The sequence below is a fragment of the Spermophilus citellus genome, assembly GCF_964194105.1.
Source record: "Spermophilus citellus genome assembly, chromosome: 4".
Classification (NCBI taxonomy): Eukaryota; Metazoa; Chordata; class Mammalia; order Rodentia; family Sciuridae; genus Spermophilus; species Spermophilus citellus.
In genome coordinates, this window is record NC_138185.1 from 166,363,440 (window position 1) to 166,384,081 (window position 20,642).

General features: G+C 36.0%; 1 protein-coding gene across 1 annotated transcript; it reads right to left on the reverse strand.

Moving 5' to 3' along the window:
* Positions 1 to 4,647: 4,647 nt before the first annotated feature.
* Positions 4,648 to 19,770, reverse strand: TMX1 (thioredoxin related transmembrane protein 1). The gene is made up of 8 exons (XM_081290462.1): positions 19,557 to 19,770; positions 16,522 to 16,637; positions 15,827 to 15,872; positions 13,344 to 13,472; positions 10,798 to 10,843; positions 10,607 to 10,708; positions 10,444 to 10,510; positions 4,648 to 6,475 (listed from the first exon to the last, which is right to left on the reverse strand). Exons 1-8 carry the CDS (start codon positions 19,706 to 19,708, stop codon positions 6,297 to 6,299), a joined length of 837 nt encoding a protein of 278 aa, XP_081146588.1. The 5' UTR covers positions 19,709 to 19,770; the 3' UTR covers positions 4,648 to 6,296.
* Positions 19,771 to 20,642: the final 872 nt, after the last annotated feature.

A 20,642-nucleotide genomic window follows, 5' to 3' on the forward strand; every position in this document is an offset into this window, starting at 1 on the left:
CCTATCACTAAGGAAATTACATGATTTAGGAATTATCTCAAGAACCAGGGTCAGAAACCAAATATATATATATATTTCATATTATGCCACAAAGGGGATAACCAAGAATGAAACCATCTGTACCCATGTGGCTTATTGTCCCTGTTATTAGCAACTTTATCATTCAGCCATCTTCATTCATAAGGCATTAGTATTCTAGGAAAATTGCCCATGAAGCTAAAGTTGCAAATAATTTTATTATTCCAGAACTTTCTCATTTATCTGAACACTACTGAACTTACCCTAATCAAAGTAAATATTCCGTTCTCAGAACTATAGCTTTGAATAACTATTTAGTTTCAAGATTCACATTAAAACCCTAACCCCAAATTTTTCCTGTCATAAACAAGGATCCAAATCAATGCACCTTAAGCCAGGCTCCAAATAATATTACCTTTGTACCTGGATTTCCTAAATTTACTTGAATATAATATATATTTACTATATTCAAGTAAATATTTATATCACCATAAGTAATATTAGCAACCAATACCAGTCATCCTTATACACTTAAAGTTAAGGATCAAAGGTAAAATACTCTTGTATCTCTAAAGCAACATAAAGCAGGAGTAAAGTGTTTTCACAATACTTCACATTAAAAATAAGGCAAATTCATAGGAATCATGCAGAATGTTATTAATAAAATAACACGGTACAACCAGCAGAATCAGGGCTTTCTTTGTAACTCAAGATCAGTGGTAAACATAGCTAAATAAAAAAGTACATTCAATATATATTCATTAAGTGCTACATAGTGCCAAGATACTGTGATCTTCATGAACTTGGGCACTTCTTGTTACTGTTTTATAACCAACATTAAAAAAAAATATACAGAACCTCAGTATATCCAACTGGTCCTTCTGTTCATAGTGCCAAGCATAAGATTCAAGCAAGCATGCATTAACAAGGAGCTTGAAAAAAACATTTAAAAAAGTAATCATTCTTGACAAGTTTGCAAAATAAGACTTCAAAAATTATTTAAGTTATAATGCAAGTTACAGAGTACTTGGCATTAGGGTTGTTCAACTGGAATCCACTTGCATAAACATTAAATCAACAACCATTCCAGATGACATAAACATACCCCACCATTTCCTTCTTCCTCCCTACAAGGAAAAAATAACAAAGCCTTCTCAGCATCTTCAAACCTGTATTGCTCCCACTCTCAGAAGACTGAAGTTATTGTCTAAAATGATACATACATAAGAAATTTGGTCACAATGCATTAAAATCTAAACATACAAGGATTTTAAAAGCTGAACAAGTCTTTTATCCTGATTTCACACAGAACAGCTACACTTGAACCCAACACACAATATTTTTGCTTCTCAGATTTCTCATAATCATGGGACATTAGTGTTATAAATTAAAAACAATTCAAAAAAGTTCCCCAAACTATATTCATTTAACCTTCCATTACCCAGTATGAGTGCAGGACATGTCTGACTTGGCCCATGAGTTAATTTTTTTCTCCTGATCTTGGAATGACCCAGTGAGATGTAAAGCATGGCTTGAAGTATTCTCAGATAATGAAATAGAAATGAAACTGAACCAGGTTAAGGTAAATCAAGACACCATTGTTCACAAAGTCCAGAGAGGTAATAGCTATGTTCACATTTTAGTTTCAAGTAACTGAAGAGTCTTACTCAAAATGATTAGGTAATTAAGTATCTCAAGATGTCCAGAGGTAGGCTGTGCTATGCCAGGGCTTGCTAACTTTCCTTTTACAAGATTATTCTGGCTCTGCCCTCCTGCTTATTGGCTTCATCCCCAGGCTACAGGATAGACACAAAATTCTATGTGTCACATTCAGGTACTACCAAATTTCACTATTATCTAAGCCTCATTTTCTTTGCCCCATCCCAGGGCCTTTTTAAGCCCACAATATCTCAAATCATATATTGAGTATTTCTATTACAGTATCTGTAGCCTGTGTCTTCATAATAGAAACTAATGCCTAGTAGGCCAGAAAGGAGCCAGCTTCCCCTGAAGTATATGGATGGAGGGAGATGGCTTCTTCTGTGAAGGATGTGACATTAGTTCAGTGATTTAATGGTATGAGAATAAATACAAGCAGAAGATTCAAGACCAGGCTGGGAAGCTTAACAAGATTCCATGTTTCAAAATAAGGCAAAGGGGCTGGTGATGTAGCTCAGTGGTATAGCACTCTGAGTTTAATCCCCAGTACTACAAAAATAAAATTTCCAAGAAATAAATAATTTCATTCTGGGGAAAAAGAAAGACATCCAAAGTTTAAGGGAAGTTTCTTAGGAATGCCCAGGTGGCAATAAGTTGAATCTTCCTAAGTACCTGAGCTATTAAATCCAAGTTCCTAGCATCCTGCCTACTAGTAATATTTTAATATGTTTTATTAAAAACACTGAAGCCAGGAACATTTTAAAGAACACACAAAAGCAACAGTAAAACTGACTTTGCTTAAGTTATTCTTCAAAATGAGGTATATTTCCATTGAATTTAAAATTATGACTTGATTATGTTTTAGATCAATCAAACTTCTTTCATCATTTCTTACATCATCATTTCTCATTTTTTCACTTGGAATACAGAATAAGGTTGAGTTGTAGTAACTATGAAAATAGGTTTAAAAGAAATGTCATGGCTAACTGGGTAGAAAGGAGATATAAGCTTATTTCATTAATGGCCAAAATACTATTACCATTTTCAGTAAATGAATGAAACTATTTTAAAATAGAATGTTAGACTTATTCATGTATATAACTTGACTTACATACTACCAAACTTCAAACTTACATTGTTGCTCTAGTTTTGTTATTACTTTTTTTTTTTTTTTGAGAGAGAGAGAATTTTTTTAATATTTATTTTTTAGTTTTTTTCGGCAGACACAACATAGTTGTTTGTATGTAGTGCTGAGGATTGAACCCAGGCTGCACACATGCCAGGCGAGCACGCTACCACTTGAGCCACAACCCAGCCCTAGTTTTGTTATTTCAAATAAAAAAAAGGTGCTTGATATGTAATATCAACTTATCTAAATCTGCAAAATTTTCAATACAAATTTTTATCTTTAGAATTACATAACCACTGAAGACTTTCCATTTAAATTCCAACTCACATTATCTTGTAAAATTTCAAATCAAAAGCAATTCTACCTTATAAACTTTGAGAATAAAAAATCCTACCTTATAAACTTTCCTAATGAGTTAAAAGGTTCATTCAAAAATCTTTATCTCATCATATTCAAGTCAAGAACTATGCCTTTATGCATTAGCTTGAGGACACAACTTGAGAAAAAAAACTATCAAAAGCATCATTTACTGTAGTAACTTTATGCAGGTAACCACCATCATAAAACTACAAATACTGAATAATTATGGTATTTCTGAATAGCATTTGTTGCTACAGTATGATAGATTTGAGAGAAATATAGATTGCTGAGTTCTCACGCTCTTAGGGAAAGGTCAAGATTTGGAATCAGAACGGGATTCAAATTCTACCTATTTCTACCATATCTGTGAGCCTGTTCTCCCGAAAGACATGTGATAGTTGTTACGGCTAACTGAATTAATAAAGAAAAACAAAGCTCCAAAAAGTACTCTTTGTTGGTATGGGTATTTAATTTTTATTCAATTTCTTTTTAGTAGTGTGATTAAAATATCTGACAAGAATAACCTAGAGGAGAAAAAGTTTATTTTCAGGTCAGAGCTTTCAGTCCATCATAGGCCAAATCCATTGCTCTAGGCATAAAGTCAGGTGAAATGCCATGACAGAAGCAAGCATCTCAGGACATGGCGGCATAGAAGCAGAAAGCAAGGGAAGAGCCAGGGGACAAAACACAATCCTCGAAGACTTGCCCCCAGTGACTCAGTTCTTCTAGCCACACCGCACCTGCCCATAGTTACTACCCAGCACAGTAGTCCTTTCAAATCATTAATCCATCAAATGAATTAATTCACCATTTAAGTTACATCATTCAGAATCTAACCATGACTGTCAGGGTAATACATCTTATCCAAATTATAATATTGATATACACTCGGGAATCTTCATTAAGACTCTTTTTAGTTTTACCAATAAAGACTAGGCAATGTGTGGAAGAATAATGCATTTTCTCTAGAGACCAGATTATACGATACTTCAGTGGTAAAGCTGAATGATTATGGAGTGAGTGAGCCAGGATATCATTGGCACTGCACATTACTCATTCCTGAACCACTTGTCAATGACTTCATATAGGTTTTGGAAGCCTGTAGTATCAACAGAAAAGCATTCAGATTTCTACAGTGACAATCTTCAACAACTGAGATCATATGTTTATGGAAATATCAAGACCCTACCTGTTTGCCTACATTTAGTTTTCTGTCATCATATTTTCTAGTTAAAAATCTGACAATGTGGGCTGGGGATGTGGCTCAAGCGGTAGCGTGCTTGCCTGGCATGCGTGTGGCCCGGGTTCGATCCTCAGCACCACATACAACCGAAGATGTTGTGTCCACCGAGAACTAAAAAATATATATATTAAAATTCTCTCTCTCTTAAAAAAAAAATCTGACAATGTCAGATACGAGAATGCTAAAAAAAGAATGATTAAGAAGCATCATTTTCTTCAATCATGTCAAATAACAGAAAAAGAATCCAGCCTTTTATTGCACATATAAAGTACATATACAGCAACGCACAGCGATTCATCTTAAACATTGTTAAATACAAAGAAATCAAGCATACTTTGAAATGTGCAACTAGAAATCATACTGGTCTTCAGGTTTAATGAAGTGCTTAGAAAAATTTATTTTGTGCTTAGAAATTTTTTCTAAGGCATCACAAATTACATATCCAGACCATTCAATGGCAGAATATTTAATATTTGAAGAGAAGCCTTTAAATAAAACTTGTATACTAAAGATACTGCAAGTCTAATGAATCCACACAGAAAGAGAACCTTAAAATTGACGATTTTACAGAAATAATCTATTACAAAATGGCTGAATTATTCATTCTGAGTATTTATGGGTGTTCCTATTCTTTTTATACAACCCTCTAATAAACCCTCTACTTGATGTAAGGTGAAAACTATGTATTCCTCTTGCTGACTTCCACCCGAGAAACACCACAGAATAGCAGTCAAGAACAATAGAATATGAAGTTTATCTTTTAAAAAGCATAAAAATGTTAAAATTTTAAAACACCAAGCAGAAACTAACTACAAAATCAATTAATTTTCTGAACATAGGACAAAGATACTCTGAAAATATACAGAAGATGTTTTTTCCTGAGTAGAAAGCAAACTTTATATCAAATTAAGCTTTGCACTTCCCAAGTATAAAATACCAAAGCTTTTCTATCTCAAATGAAAATCAGGAATGTCCACCTTTACATTAATAACAAAAAGAAAAGAGAAAAAGAACAAAATCAAAATATTCAAGACAAGTCTCAACAATAATAATGTAAAATCTGGACTGAATGACTAAAATTTTAAATTATCAATATAGTTCAGTTTGATGGATTTCTCTTAGTAAACTTCAATTTGAAACAAAAAAAAGTACTATTTACCAACAGTAAATGTAACAGTGATACTGTTCATATTATCCAATTTGAGATGGCAAATTAAAAAATACAAACCATACAGTGACCAAAGGAACAACAACAAAAAAAGCAACTGACCTTATTAGGAATCAAGAGAACACCTACACTTATAAAAACTCCCTCAATCAGTAGCATATTCTGTATATGATGTGCAGAAAAGATAATTAAAGCAAGGTAGTTTTTTATTAGTTGCATAATTTTTAAAATATGAGGAAATTTTGAACTATATCTCTAAAAGACCACGGAATTATCATTGAAATATGTGTTTCTCAAGACAATGGGCAAAAAGTTCCCACTTATGGGATATATGTGCTTTTTTTTCACACAGTGAAACTGAGAAAAATCATATCAAATGAGAAATCTTTTTCTCTAATCTTAAATACCCCAATAATGCAAACTTTGGAAAATGTAATTTTTTTAATTCAGACAAACAGGTTGTTATTAAACAAACACGTACAAATCTTATTGCTTGGCACCAGATTTTTTAAAATTAAACATTAATTAAACAACCATAATGTTCTTAAATCATATTACAAACTTTTATACCTGCTTTTATTTTCTTAATGAAAACTGTTCAATCCAACAATCTGGATTAAACCCTGTAATACATAAGCACGTCACAGTTCACATAAAAACAAATGATCAAACTTCAGTTTTTGTTAAAATCATGATATTAAGATATCCACAAAAATTAACTAGGATTTATCAGTGGACAATGATGGACCCAAAGAGCGTTGTCTTATGGCATTCTGTGAAAAGTCTTTGTTTGTTCCTTCTTTACTTTCAGCTTCCTCTTCTGAAACATCTTCTTCATCAGCCTCTTGTTCCTCCTCCACTTTTTTCAAAGGTTGAGAAAATTCTGGTAATGACTTTTCTTAAAGACAAGGACCAGAGAAATCAATATACAATAATTCATATGCCTGTGACTGCTTTAGCATTTACTTACATTTGGATTTCCAAAAGGAATAAATTATTAGAAAAACAGTGAAGACTATAAACACTAGTAGAAAAATCCATTTTACATGCCAAATTCTTTCTACTTACCCATCTATTTATAAACTAAACTGAAAGTAATCAATAGGCACTAATACTGTGAATGTGGAAATTTTAAGAAAATATACTGCATTAAATAGATCTTATATTAATTCACTATTAATATTTTGGTATATAAGTATACTAAAACTTCAACACTATCCTGTTTTGGTTCACGGTGGGGTGGGGGAATCAATCACAAATTTACAGTTAAAGATCATATTCTTTATGGGGTTGTGGCTCAGTGGTAGAGCGCTTACCTAGGATGTGTAAAGTGCTGGGTTAGATCCTCAGCACCACATTAAAATAAATAAAATACAATAAAGGTATTGTGTACAACTACAACTAAATATATATATATATTTTTCTTTTTTTTTAAATCATATTCTTGGGGGCTGGGGATGTGGCTCAAGCGGTAGCGCTCTCGCCTGGCATGCGTGCGGCCCGGGTTCGATCCTCAGCACCACATACCAACAAAGATGTTGTGTCCGCCGAGAACTAAAAATAAATATTAAAAAAAAAATTCTCTCCCTCTCTCTCTCCTCTCTCACTCTCTCTTTAAAAAAAAATAATAAAATAAATAAATAAATAAATAAATAAATAAATCATATTCTTGTACATTTTGTAGACAAGAATGTGCTTTCCCTTCCAAATGTGCCTTCCCTTCATCATCTTATTAAGGTATAATTACAAACAATAAAATATACACATACACACTTGCTATTTGTTATAGAGCCAATTGCTAGTTAAGCTCAGAGCACACCACATTACTAAGATGAAATTGGGCCTGAGTTTTACTATGTTCACTCATTCTAAACTGCTGAGAATTCTAGGCAACCCAGAACCAGGGGGAGGATTAATAAGTAGAGCAAGAAATTCCTAATCATAAACAACCTATTATTTGGTCTGCCCTTTCTATGCTGGGTTAATAGACCATTGTGCTACATCACATCTTACATGGTTCCAGTAAGTATTACAGTTCATAACAGAGGTTTCCACCAAGAATGATACTGTCCCTCAAGGAACAATTTGCAATGTATGGAGATATCTCTGGTTGCCACACTTGGGGAGGGGAGCTGGGCAGGGAAATTAGCAACTACAGAGATACTGTTGAACATCCAACAATGTACAAAAGGTAGTCCATCACAATTAAAAATCATCTGCTCAAAGTGGAAAAGTACTGTCAAGCTTGAGAAACCATGGTTTACAGCAACTCTTCCAAGTAAGCTCTTTATAAGTGGAATGCACCAGGATTTCTCTAAAAGTTAGGTGAGTATGGAAGAAAGTGGGTTTCCTTCTTCCTCCATGATTGTGAGTGATGGCTTTTTTTGATCATCTTGTGCTACTTACTACAAAGAACCAAGCTGAGACTGGAACAAGATATGGAGAATTGAACTACTAAGAAACACACAGCATCTTAATAACATCATCTGGGTCCCAAGGATCCAGTCAATTCTGTCCTCGGACTTTCTTACTACATGACCAATAGGTATACTGAGTGGCTTTTTTTTTTTCCCCTGAGCAACTCAAAATCTTAGACAAACACTTACACTGGAAAACAACTCAAATCACGTGGCATTCTCCAGAAGAGGCATCATCACATTAAAGTCTAGATTAATATTTATCAATTATCTCACTAAAGGAAAACAAATTACCTAAGCCTATGCCCAGTGAAGATTAAGCACTTATTATGCATCATCAGGATAATGTATCACAGACCTATCTTTTTAAATGATTTGAAAAGATATTTAGAAAACCCATTACTTTATACTTTTCAATCTCTCCAGATTAAAATATATTTTAAGGCATAAGTTTTTCTAATAACTTTTTACTATGGACATTAGTAGAAAAAAAACTTAAATAGTTTGATATGAATTAGTTGTCATTTTTTTAAATTTCTAAAAAATTATTTTCCTTGTAACTTCCTAAAAGTATCATCTCTGCCATTTCCTTTGGTTCATCTCAGAAAATTTTTAAAATTACACCTATTCAGTATACTGTCCTCTTGAGAACACTTACCTCCTTAAATGTATACCAAGTACATATCTCACAGTTTATTCCATAGAGGGGAGCCTACCAGAGTCACTATTTTTTTTAAAGAGTTTGTATGTCAATACAAGTTCTTTCATGGGCAAGGACCTACACAGCTTCCTATTGGTAGCCATTTCTGCAAGACAGATTTTTTCAAAGAGTAGTCTTCAGACCAGCAGCATTAACTTCTCCTAGAATTTATCAGAAATACAAATTCCCAGCTTCATCACAGAACTTGATTCCAAAACCCAGGGCAGGGACCAACAATCTTTTTAAACAAGGTCTCCCGGTGAGTACATGCCTTCACGTTTGCTCCAATTGATAAAACAACTCTGACTCCAATACTCATGGTCCCAGATACAAAAATTAATCTATGCAGACTACCAGAGTAGTCAGCAGATGACTTTGATGGAGATGAGAATCTGGCAACTGTCCCAAAAATGATTCAGTCTATGTAATATGATTCAGCATGAACTTTGGTACATTTATGGGATCTAAGGTCAGTTGCACCCTATCTACCTATAGATTTTCTAACACATGTCAGAATAAAAATAGAGAATAGTAATCAATAAAACTAATAATAGAATTGGTGAATGAACATATTTATTCATTTCACTTCAAAAACCTTAAACCTGACAATGAATTTATCTTTTAAATAATCTGTGCTTAACATTTCTCCCTGCAGATCAGTAGTCCCTGGCAGATAAAATTATTATTTCTTCCATAACTGCCCCTATCATTGTCAATACAACTATGTATAAAGGATAGGTACATCGCTGTAAATGAAATACCCACTGATTTCATTTCAGGAGTTTTGACCTCAATAAATCCTAAGTCAAAAAGGCAGCAACATGCAGGCAATACCATGATGGTCACAAGTTTGATTTAAGTCTGCACTCACCTCTGTCATTTCTGTGTGACTTTGGGGGAAATCCTTCATCTCTCTGAACCTTATTTTCCTCAACCAAAAAATGGGAACCATATCACCTGAACAGTCAACTACAAAGTTGCTGAAAAGCCAATAGATAACAAAGTCCAAGTTCTTTACTAACTGAAAGTATGAGGGCTTCGACCACCAGCAAAATTTTCCAAGATCAAAAATAAAAGATTAAGAAGTACTTGTATTACAACAGGCAGCAAGAAATACTTTGAATAATATAAATTCATTTTACAATATAGTTCAGGTCAATGCCCATCCAAATCAGCTACAGGAATTGCATTTTCCAATATTCTACCAAAAGAATGAAATTTGGCTGAAACAAAGAAAAATCTTCAAATATGGTCACTATCGTAATGAATGACTTTAAGAGTGAAGAATATTCACCTAAAAATTGAATTTGGACTCAAGTATACTGAAACAGATCCATGAGTAACATGAAGTATTCAAATACACTGACATCAGATCAATGTCATTAAATAGCTACAAGCTAAATGTAATGTTGAAATTCTCTATGAGTCAAGAAAATAACAATGTTCTAAATCACACTGGGCTACCATTCTCACATGAAGTACACATTTCCTCCCCCTTCATTTATACCACAACTGATAGAGACCACTTAGGAACTTAGGGACCAAACTTAGGAACCAAAGCTGACGAGGAACCTATTAAGTGTGTAATTGTGTTTACAGGAACAAATGGAATTATAGTGAATACAAATATAAACATTTTAGGGCTGGGGATGTAGCTCAGAGGTAAAGAGTGTTTATTAGCATGTGCTAGGCCCTGGATTTGCACAGCAAAAAACAAACAAACAAACAAAAATGTTAAAATATACTTACTTAAAGGGTATGGCTGTGGTTTGCGCCGTTTTGAAGGACAAAGGCAATCTGCCACAAATATCATACACTGTAAAAATAAACAGAATCATAACATAATACAACTAATGCAAATGTATCATTTTAAAATATTTTCTTTTTAGTGCTCTAAAAATGAAGTACTCACAAGTCCTAATAACAGTCCTGAAAGCAGAGTTGCTAAAGCAAAAAGTGTGTAAGATCCCCAAACTGGTAACCCAAGGTCTTCAATAAAATAGTTGTGGCAAGTCTGAAATCAAAAGAAAAAAAAAAAAAATGAACTAAAAATTGTTTGTTTAAAAACATGACAGTTTACAATAGAAATATTTTAATACATACCCTGATGTACATAGACAGCCGAAAGAGTGCTGACATACTACTCATCCTAAAATTTAAAAAAAGAGATTCGAAAACTGAGTAAGATACACAACATTGTCTATATTTTCTATTTCTACCCCATAATTTCCCAACAACAGATATTACTGCTACTGTAAAGTAATCACTCACTCACTCTCTTTGTGACTGTAATAAGGTTTTTTGCTCAGAAAAAGTAAGTTTCTAAATTGCTGTCATCATCTAATCATCTCATAAACAAAATACTTGGTAATTTCTTTTTTTTTCTTTTTACAGTTTTGATGATGGCTTTTACTTTTCCTTTTTTCTTCCCCCAGTATTAGGGATTAAACCCAGGGCCTTGCATATCCCTAGGTAATAAGCACTCTAATGCTGCACTACATCCCCTATCCCTTTTTCTTTTGAGACAGGGTCTCACTAAACTGCTGAGGCTGGTCCCAAATTTGTGATCCTCCTGTCTTAGCCTCCCAAGTAGCTGGGATTACAGGTGTGCACAACTGCTTCCAGTTCAATATTCACTTTTAACTTTCATCTGATGGTTTCTCAAAATACTGACCAACTGACTCTGAGCTCTATTAAATCAGATGGAAATGGCAATTCTTATTCACCCTTAAAATACTTCAAAACATGAGCATAGAACAACTGGGAACACTTGTTAAGATGATTTTTCCCAGTTAAAAATCACCTCTCCAGGGATGTAACACAGTGGCAGACTACTTGCCCAGCACGTACAAGACCCCAGATTTTATCCCCAGCACCTCCAAAACAAAATTACTTCTCTTATTATATCAAAAATTAAAATTTATAATAGCACAGTTTGACAACTTCCAATGATACATAAATGACTATGTAAGAATAAATCATCATAAGTAAAAATAATTATTTTTACATAATTAAATGCAGGTAGTTTAGATAGGCAGTTTAAAAAAAATGCTTCAAAAAGAAGGGTTTGTGGGTTTCCAAAAATATTCCCTCTAGCAAAAAGCAGAAGCTGATGTTGCCAAGGGCTTTTTCACACACAAGTGAAAGGATGGCTTAATTCAATGCCAATTGAAACTGCCAACCTTACACTTGCAGTGCCCCCTGTACGCAGTCTCCAAATAATAAAGGTACAGCCTGCTACCTTTAGGATTCAACAGAAACTTACAAACAACTGCTTTTTCTACCAGAAAAAGGTTTAAAGAACAAAAATCAGTTACTAAGTTCCACTGTTTAACAGGCCAAGTGGGAAGCTAGGTATAGCAGTGCAGGCCTATAACCCCAGAGACTTGGGAGGCTAAGACAGGAGGATCACAAGTTCGAGGCCAACTTCAGCAACTTAGCAAGACCCAGTCTCAAAATAAAAACAAAATCAGTTGGGGATTAGCTTAGTGGCAGACAGCCCCTGGGTTCAATCCCCAATATGGGGGAAAAAAAAAGACAAGCACAAATAACAAGGAGCTAAAATTTCTGTGTGACCTCACGGTTGTCTGCACTAATTAAACTATATCAGGAATACTAGGTTCCATAATTGCACTGGACATGGTGGTTCAGTGAGAAGTTCTGACAACTAAAGAATAATCTGGCCAGGTGTCATGGTACACGCCTATAATTCCAGCAGTTCAGGAAGCTGACAGGAGGATCTTGAGTTCAAAGCCAGCCTCAGCAAAAAGCAAGGTGCTAAGCAACTCAGTGAGACTCTATCTCTAAATAAAATACAGAATAGGGGTGGGGATGTGACTCAGTGGTTGAATGCCCCTGAGTTCAATCCCCAATAGCACCCCCTACCAAAAAAGAATAATTTGGAATCACAAAAGAAAAAGACACACTTCAATTTCAAAATACTGCTTAGAGTAGACCTTTCCCCCACTCCCAGAACCCAAAGCATTTTTTCTCTGATGGTTGGTGATCCAATACCTCATCTCCCAAGAGCAAGTACGTTGAGGAGACCAGAATAAGAAGAGAACACAAACCTTACCATTCCCAAGTCTCTCGAATGACCAGTGAGGCCTTGTACTCCAACAATGTAGTAAGAAATATGTTTGCCACTCCCAATCCTAACTGGTATGTATCTCCCAACTAAATTTAAGCTCAGGGATTAATCATACCATTAGTTATTGTTCAAACAACTATTTATACAAATCAGATGGGCAGAATAATCAAATGTAATTAATCACTGTGCATCAGGAAATTTAAAGATAAAATATGCAGGTAAATGTCTGAGTCTTTCAAATTACCACATGTCCATTTACACTGTCCAGTCTTTGGGGCACTATTAAGTTTTTAATGACACATATCAATCTAAGCATCTAAAAATATTTCTTAAAAAGGACTAAGCTTAATTTTGCAGAATAGCTCCACCTAGCTTAATAAGCACCAAGGTTATTTGTTTGATTTACAAGATCTAAGTAAAAATATCAAATACATAATGAATCTAAAGATGCCTTAAGAGTCCAAGAAACAAACTATGTACTTATATTTATTTATATAAAATATAATTATCTCTTCCAATTAATTCTGAAGTAAATAAGAGAAAAATCCCTTGTACTTACAGAACAGAACCTGGACCAAACCACGATGAAACAGGTTCAATATTCTTCCACTCTTTTTCGCTTATAAAGTTGATGAAGTCCTTCTTAGTCCTTGGACCCTGATAGCGCCTAAATTCACCATCTTTACAACTAAAGATCAGGATTAAATATTAGTACCAAAAGGAAATAAATTTTGTATGTTTCCACTATTTCCTCACCTTATTTTAATCAATCCTAATATTCAAAAGCATTAGCAACGCAGAAGCCACATATTAAATTATTACTGATGATATCACAGCCCAAATACAATCATAAACCTTAAGATTTTGTTGTTACTCTTCCAAGTATGAAAGTTATTATGAAGCACAGTAAGCAGAAAAATCTTAGAAAATTATTTTTATTTTAAAGGAATTGCCATATAAAAAGTTACTAAAATAGTGCCTAAAACATAAAAATTATTAGCTATTTTTAAACTGTAAGTTTAAAGTTGTTTTTTTGTTTTGTTTGTTTTGGTTTCCCCTGGTACTTTCCATCATGGTCATCATTTCTGCCATCCTGTTTTAAATTACAGAGAGCATTTGGGACAGTGCTTTCCTCCCAGGGACTTCAGTGATTCTACTTAAAGGCAATTTTGCACCGGTCCTTCCATCTACATCCTCCTTCCCATTCCCAATGTATGTATGGTATTCTGTCAAATAGTCCTAAATGTTCTCCAGTCTTAATGCATCCTCAAGTGCAAAAACTCAATAGTTCCCCACTACCTACCACAGGGTTAAGAGATTCTGCATCCATCCAGATAAAAAGACCACAAGGAAGCTCCCACTCAAAAACACAAAAGTTTTAATAGAAAGCAAACTGTTCTTTGAAGGATGGGTAAGATTGCAACAGGCAGAAATTAGAGAAAAAGGCAAGGTAAATGCCATGGCTAAGAGAAAAAGGGCAGGAAATTCCAGACCAGTTCAGGGGTATTGAGAAGTAAAAAAGAAATAGGAATACTGATTACAGCCAATTAAGGGGCATGTGAGGAAAAGAAATGAGTGAAAAGGGAGGGACAGAAGTACTTATGAGATGCAGAAAAAAAGAAATTTAAATAGATACAAAGGAATGATGGCTGACTTAAAAAAAAAAAGTTTAAAAAAAATGGACAAGGAAAAACAAGATACAGACATACACAAGGAACTTCCCATTTGGTTTTGTATTGTTGTTCCTTTTTGCAGAACTGGGACTGAACCCAGGGGTGCTCTACTACTTACTACATTGTGGGAAGCCATTCTGACACATGATTGGGTGGCTCCCATTAAGGGTCTGAGGCGCTTTGGCTGTGTGGAAGCTTTCCCGGCCCTTTCCTGATGAGAGAGCCCATCTGTGTGGGGGTGTGCCTGACCACTGACCCCGGAGACCCAATCACTGACCCTGACCTTGGAGTGCGGTCCCCCCTCAACCTTCATTGGATGGAATTCTCCCCTGAATCTCTTGTTCCCCAATAAAAGGCTACTCCCAGGCGTGTTCACTCTCTCTCTCTCCTGCTAGCCCTGAGTAAATCCTTGCTGCCCTGCTGGGCGGTTAGAGGAGGGAACCACAGAGGGGAGCCGTCTCGGACCTAGCAATAGAAATAAGGTAACTGAGTCTGTGTGTTTTATTTCGATCTCTTCTAACTAACTTTATGCCTAGAACCTCATTAATGAAACCATTGTGCAGGCCGTGTGGTGAACTACATCTCTAACCCTTTTTATTTTTTATATCGGGACAGGGTCTTGCAAAATGCTGATTCGCCTGTCTTAGTCTCCTGAGTCACTGGGATTATAAACACGCACCACCACACCCAACAGAATTGCCACCTTGTCTTCGAAATTTTAAATGAGAAGTACCTCTTAATATTTAGCCGACCACCTAGACGACATTAAGGTACAGAGTAGGTAGATTTGAGATTTCCCATCTCCAGATTAGAATATCAATAAAATCAAACTAAAAGACCTGATATTGCAGACTACACTGTCTTGTTCCTTCTGACTTAACACTACCCTATCACCCACTACTTTCCCCCAAAGTTTAGCTACTTTTTTAAAATAACACACTCCTGTTTATGAGAACATCCACGGAATGAAATGCTTACCCTGCACTCTTCACAATTCTACTTCCAAGATTTCATTTAAACCCTGTGTTCTCCAAGAACTGCTCCAGCAAACAGCAAGTTCTCCCTTTCACCCTATTTCCCAAAGGATTTACTAGCACTCTGGTCTCACAATCATTTCCTATGCTGAACAGGATCACAAAATTTCACATGAGCATCATGTTCCAAACAATTCCAAATCTCTGACAACAAGGACTGCTTCATGGATCATTTGTCTGTCTAAAGGAACTTAGGGTACGATAAAAGCAAAATGAGCTAAAATACTTGAATGAGATTACCTCAGCTCTTTTAAAATGATCCAAGAGAGAGGCCTACTATTCTGATTACACTATGATACATCCTTCTCAATAACTGAGAATCTTCAAATACTTACTGATAAATAGTAGGAAGAGCAGTTATGATAAACCGTCCACTCAGTCCTACAAATGATAAAGAACATACAGCGGGTTTTATATTGGACAATCACTAAGTATAAGGTGACTCTAAATTATTTAAATACTATTATGAATATGGAAATCATGCCTAATATAAATTATAAACTTAAAGCAACTAACAGCCCACATTCTCAAATCATATGTATTAAATCTGAAATTCAATTTTAGAGTCAAATCAAAGAATGTGACTTTGACTTTGAAAGAAACATGCCCTTATTTTGAAGCTTGGTAAATTGCAAATGATGACTTGGCCGATGTCTACTTGGACCACGGTGTTCTAAGACTTCTCAAAGGAATCTTACATGCTAGTAGAATGGAACACAAAAAAGATAAGAGAAAATTATATGGGCAGGAATAGGGAGAGAAAGATATCTCAAAAATCCCTTAGAGCAACAAACAAGGAATGAGTTGTACACACAATCAGTCAATCTGCTTTTTGCAGTCACTGCATGCTGAGCCCCCAACAGAGAGATGATAAGTCAAGTGGGTTTTAACTAGCTGTGGACTAATTTAACTAGATGCAGAACATTGTTTTCAAAATGTAATGAAAGGTTAAGAGCAGCTAATGTGGAAAATAGAATAGATTTCAACACAAGTGGCAAAAAAAAAACAAAACCAACCAGACTTACTGTACCTGTCTGCTCTGTGACATCTACTTTTGCAACATTAACCTCAAGATCTTCTCCCCATTCAGCAAAACTTTCCCATTCTGGTTGAAGATTTTGACAAGCAGGACACCACGGTGCATAACTAAAATATAGTTTAAAAACAAAAACTTAAGTGCTCTCATGATCACTCATCTTTGGATTGAAAAAAATTATGAAAAATACTTTAAACATAAAATTCATGAAGAATATTTTATACTAAAAACTGAAAATAACAAAGTAGTTAATTTTATGCATATGAAAACAGTTCTGTGGGCCTAACAATCTGGATACTAAGAAATATGAATTAAGGATCATAACCATCCATAATAAAGCAACCCTGAGAATAAATTTTTAAAGACACAAGGGCTTTTTCACATGAATAACAACTCTTTAAAAACCCTTGGATTTTTCTACTATAATATAGCCACCAGAAAGCTAGAGACTTTTTTTTTTTTAAGTTTACCATTTTAACAATTTTATAGTGCAGAGTCAAATGCAAGGTGTTGGAAAAATAAAAAGTACTTTGGGCTATGGTGAATGAGGAAACACAAGTTCCAACTTAAGGCAGCTACTACTACTATGCAGCAGGATTGCCAGAGAGATAGCTGTTCCAGGAAGAAAGGCTATTCATATTAAAAGGAGCTAGACACCTGTGTTTTTATGTAAAAATATTATTTCAAAACCTAATCCCCAAATACTAAGCAGACTAAGCAAATATTTTTTGGCCACCAGTTTTCCAAGACCCTGGTTTTACAAATTCTATGGCCAACCATACTAGCATTTTAATGGCATTCATAATCTTCCCAGGTCCTAATTTCTCCCTAGAATTTTGCTTTTCTACTTTATTGTAGATTGCAATTTGCCTCAGCTTATGGAACCAGAACAAATGAAGCCTATACATGTTTAAAAACAAAAATACAGTTTCTGTATTCATGTTTTCTTGATTGTTTTAGGAAAAATTCCCAAAATAGGCACTGTAGAATAAAACAAACTAGTATATATATATATATATATATATATATATATATATATATATATACACATACATATATATATCTCAAACTCCTTAACAGTAAGTTATAATGAAAACGTCTCTATAACAACTTCTGATCAGAAACAGAGTAAATGAAAATAATTTACTTGTAATTAAAAGCAGACTATTAAATCCTATTTATTTATTTATTTATTTTGGTACCAAGGACTGAACCTAGGGGCACTCAACCACTGGGCCACATCCCCAGCCTTTCCTTATTTTGAGACAATGTCTCACTAGGTTGCTGAGGCTAACTTGTGATCTTCTTGCTTCAGTCTCTTGAGGGGCTAAGATGACAGGTGCGTGCCACCTTGTCCAGCAATCCTTTCTTTTTTCCAATGTGTTGCATCCTGTGTTTTTTTTAAAGACTTCTTGAACCTTAGGATCTTTAGCTAAGGATAAAGAAGGAAAACACTATCCTATAATTTCTAATAGATGCTCTAATTTGAATTTAGCTCATCATCAATGAATTTGTTCATTATTTTCTCCTTAATACCTCTTCTGATGCTATATTTACAGTTAGACCAAATGAATTAAAAATGTCCTGAAGTAATATTTGACTGTATTTTGCATATAAACTCATAATCACTACTGCTTAACATATTGTTTAACATTAACTATTTTACAGGCCCAAATCTAAAACAAGCTACTGATGGAAAAAACAAATGCTGCCATTGGTTATACTTCCTCTCCTCCACAGCTTCAACAGTGCCTGATAACTCCTTCAACCATGTTGCAGATTATATGCATACTAAATACTTTCCCTATCTTACTTTTGTTCTTATCTTTTACGATTCAAAAGTTACTGACTCTGTCTTCTCCAATGTCCTTTCCGGATGTCCACCCCCACTTGTCTCCTTAACTCGTAATGCTTCATCCATGATCCAGGAAAATATCTGAGCCTTGTTAAAGAAGCAGGTGTTCTAACAATTACTGCATGTTTTTGGAGGCCCAAAGAAAGCCAGTATAGCAATATCTGGACAGGCCAATTAAGGTACTTAGGCATCTGTTTCTCATCTGTATAATGAGATAGAATAATAACTATCATTAGGAAATTAAATATGATAATGTATTTAAAAGTGCTTAGTAGTGTCCAGTATACAGACAATATTCAAACAATAATGATGCTTTGGGCCAGAATTAGTTATACCACTGAAACCATATTACCATCATCAAAAAATTTAGCATCTAAAACAAAGACAGTTATTTCCTACAGCAGCAGAAAGGACTTGAAAGTAGAACCACCACACAAGCCACATGAATTCGTTCAAACTACCTCAAGCTAGCGCTCTTAAAAGAGTTTATAATAATCCCAGTAGTAATTTTTATCTTTTAATGCAATATCACTTACAAAGGTCTAGGAGTCACAACTCAAGGATTCTCTACATTTCGAATGCACAATGAAAAAAATGACTTGCAGAAAGAGAATGTGTGAAGGAGGGCACAAATATTTTAAAAAACCTTATTTCAACTTAGCATATGAAACAAAAGTCCCAAATTCCAACACACAAATGGATAATTCTTGAGGATAAACAAAAAGCCAGAGATTGTGCTCAATATCCTCTTCTGCGAAGCTTAGCGAAAATAAGTCTGAACGCCCATCTGTAAAGGATCATTCTAAAACAATATTATACGGGAACAAGTCTGAGGCCACCTCCACCCCATCCCATCCGAATTCCAATCTCAAAGCCAGGAAGAAAAGTTAAGAGACAACTGAATTCAGCACAAGTCCTTTGGCGCACCACAGCACTAAAAAGAAACACGGGAGCAGAGTGCAGAAGAAACTTAATATTCCCAGGTAGGAAACCAGGAGGAGTGCGACCAAGTCGGCGGCAGCTCCCGGGAGGAGCTGGGGATCCTGAGGAGTTGGGGCGCCCCCTCGGCGACTACAAGGCGAAGTCCGGGGAAAGCTGCGGCCTGCCTGCGGAAGAGGGTGTGCGGGATCGGAGGGACCCGGCCGGCGTCGCGGGACAAACGCTCCACACTCACAATTCTATCATCCACTCTCCTTCCAGCAACTCCCTCCAGTTCTCGTCGGTGATGACACGCACGTCACTCCGCCGCCCGTGGATCCACGGAAGCCCCCAAAGCAACAGCACCAACACTGTCAGAGGAACCACGAGACGCCCAGAGGGCGCCATGACCGCCTCTCGCCCACCCCTCGGACAGCTCCGCAGCCCCGCCTCCCCGCAGCAGTTCCCACTTCCGCTCTGGCCGGCAGCTCCGCTCCTGCGCACGGCGGCGCGGCGAAGCGCGCGAGCCCAGGGCAAACTCACTGCGCATGACCAGTTCTCCTGGTGGGTGGTGGAGGAGGGAGAGAGAAAAGCGCGCCGGCCGTAGTGCGCATGACAGAAAGGCGGTGCTTCCCCACCACCGTTCCGCCCCTGTCTCCCGCGGTGTGGCGCGACCAGGCTCCGGAAAATCCCGAAATGGGGCTAGAGGCGCAGTGGGGCAGGGCTTTACGGAACAACGCTGGCGCCAAAACTCTGGTGCCAGATGGTTGTCAATCTGACTGTTAAGTTTGTACTAAGGCAGTTCCCAATTAAATGTTCCTAATAGTTTTTATTTGTTTCTTTGAAAATTTTTGTAATAAAGTTACAGATGTTGATAGGAGTAAAAATATTGATTTACCTTTCTAAGGGATAATACAATGAGAAGGTGCAGAAGGAATATTATGGAGTACTCTTTCTGTTACCTAAAGCGTGATCCTTGTCCCCATTGCCAGTCCAAAAAGGAGGACAAGGTTTGAGGCGAAAAAAAAAAGCTTTTTGTTTTGCTGGCGAAACACAGTGAACTCCTGTGCCAGAGGCTGTGATCCCCTCTGCCTGCGGGAGCACAGGGCTTTGAAGAGCAACATTTAAGGGCTGGGATCCAAATATTATCAGTAGATATAATTAGTGAACAGCCACTGGGTGTCCTTGAGCTTGAGTTCTTAGGTTTGAAGTTTTCTTTGTTCTTGGGGGCAATGACACTTTTCCAGTGAAGGGCGTAATAGCTTAGCCTGGGACTGGAAAGTGTTAGTCTTGTTTCCCTTATGTTAAAAGGAGAAGGGAAAGAAGAAAAAAACATGTCAGT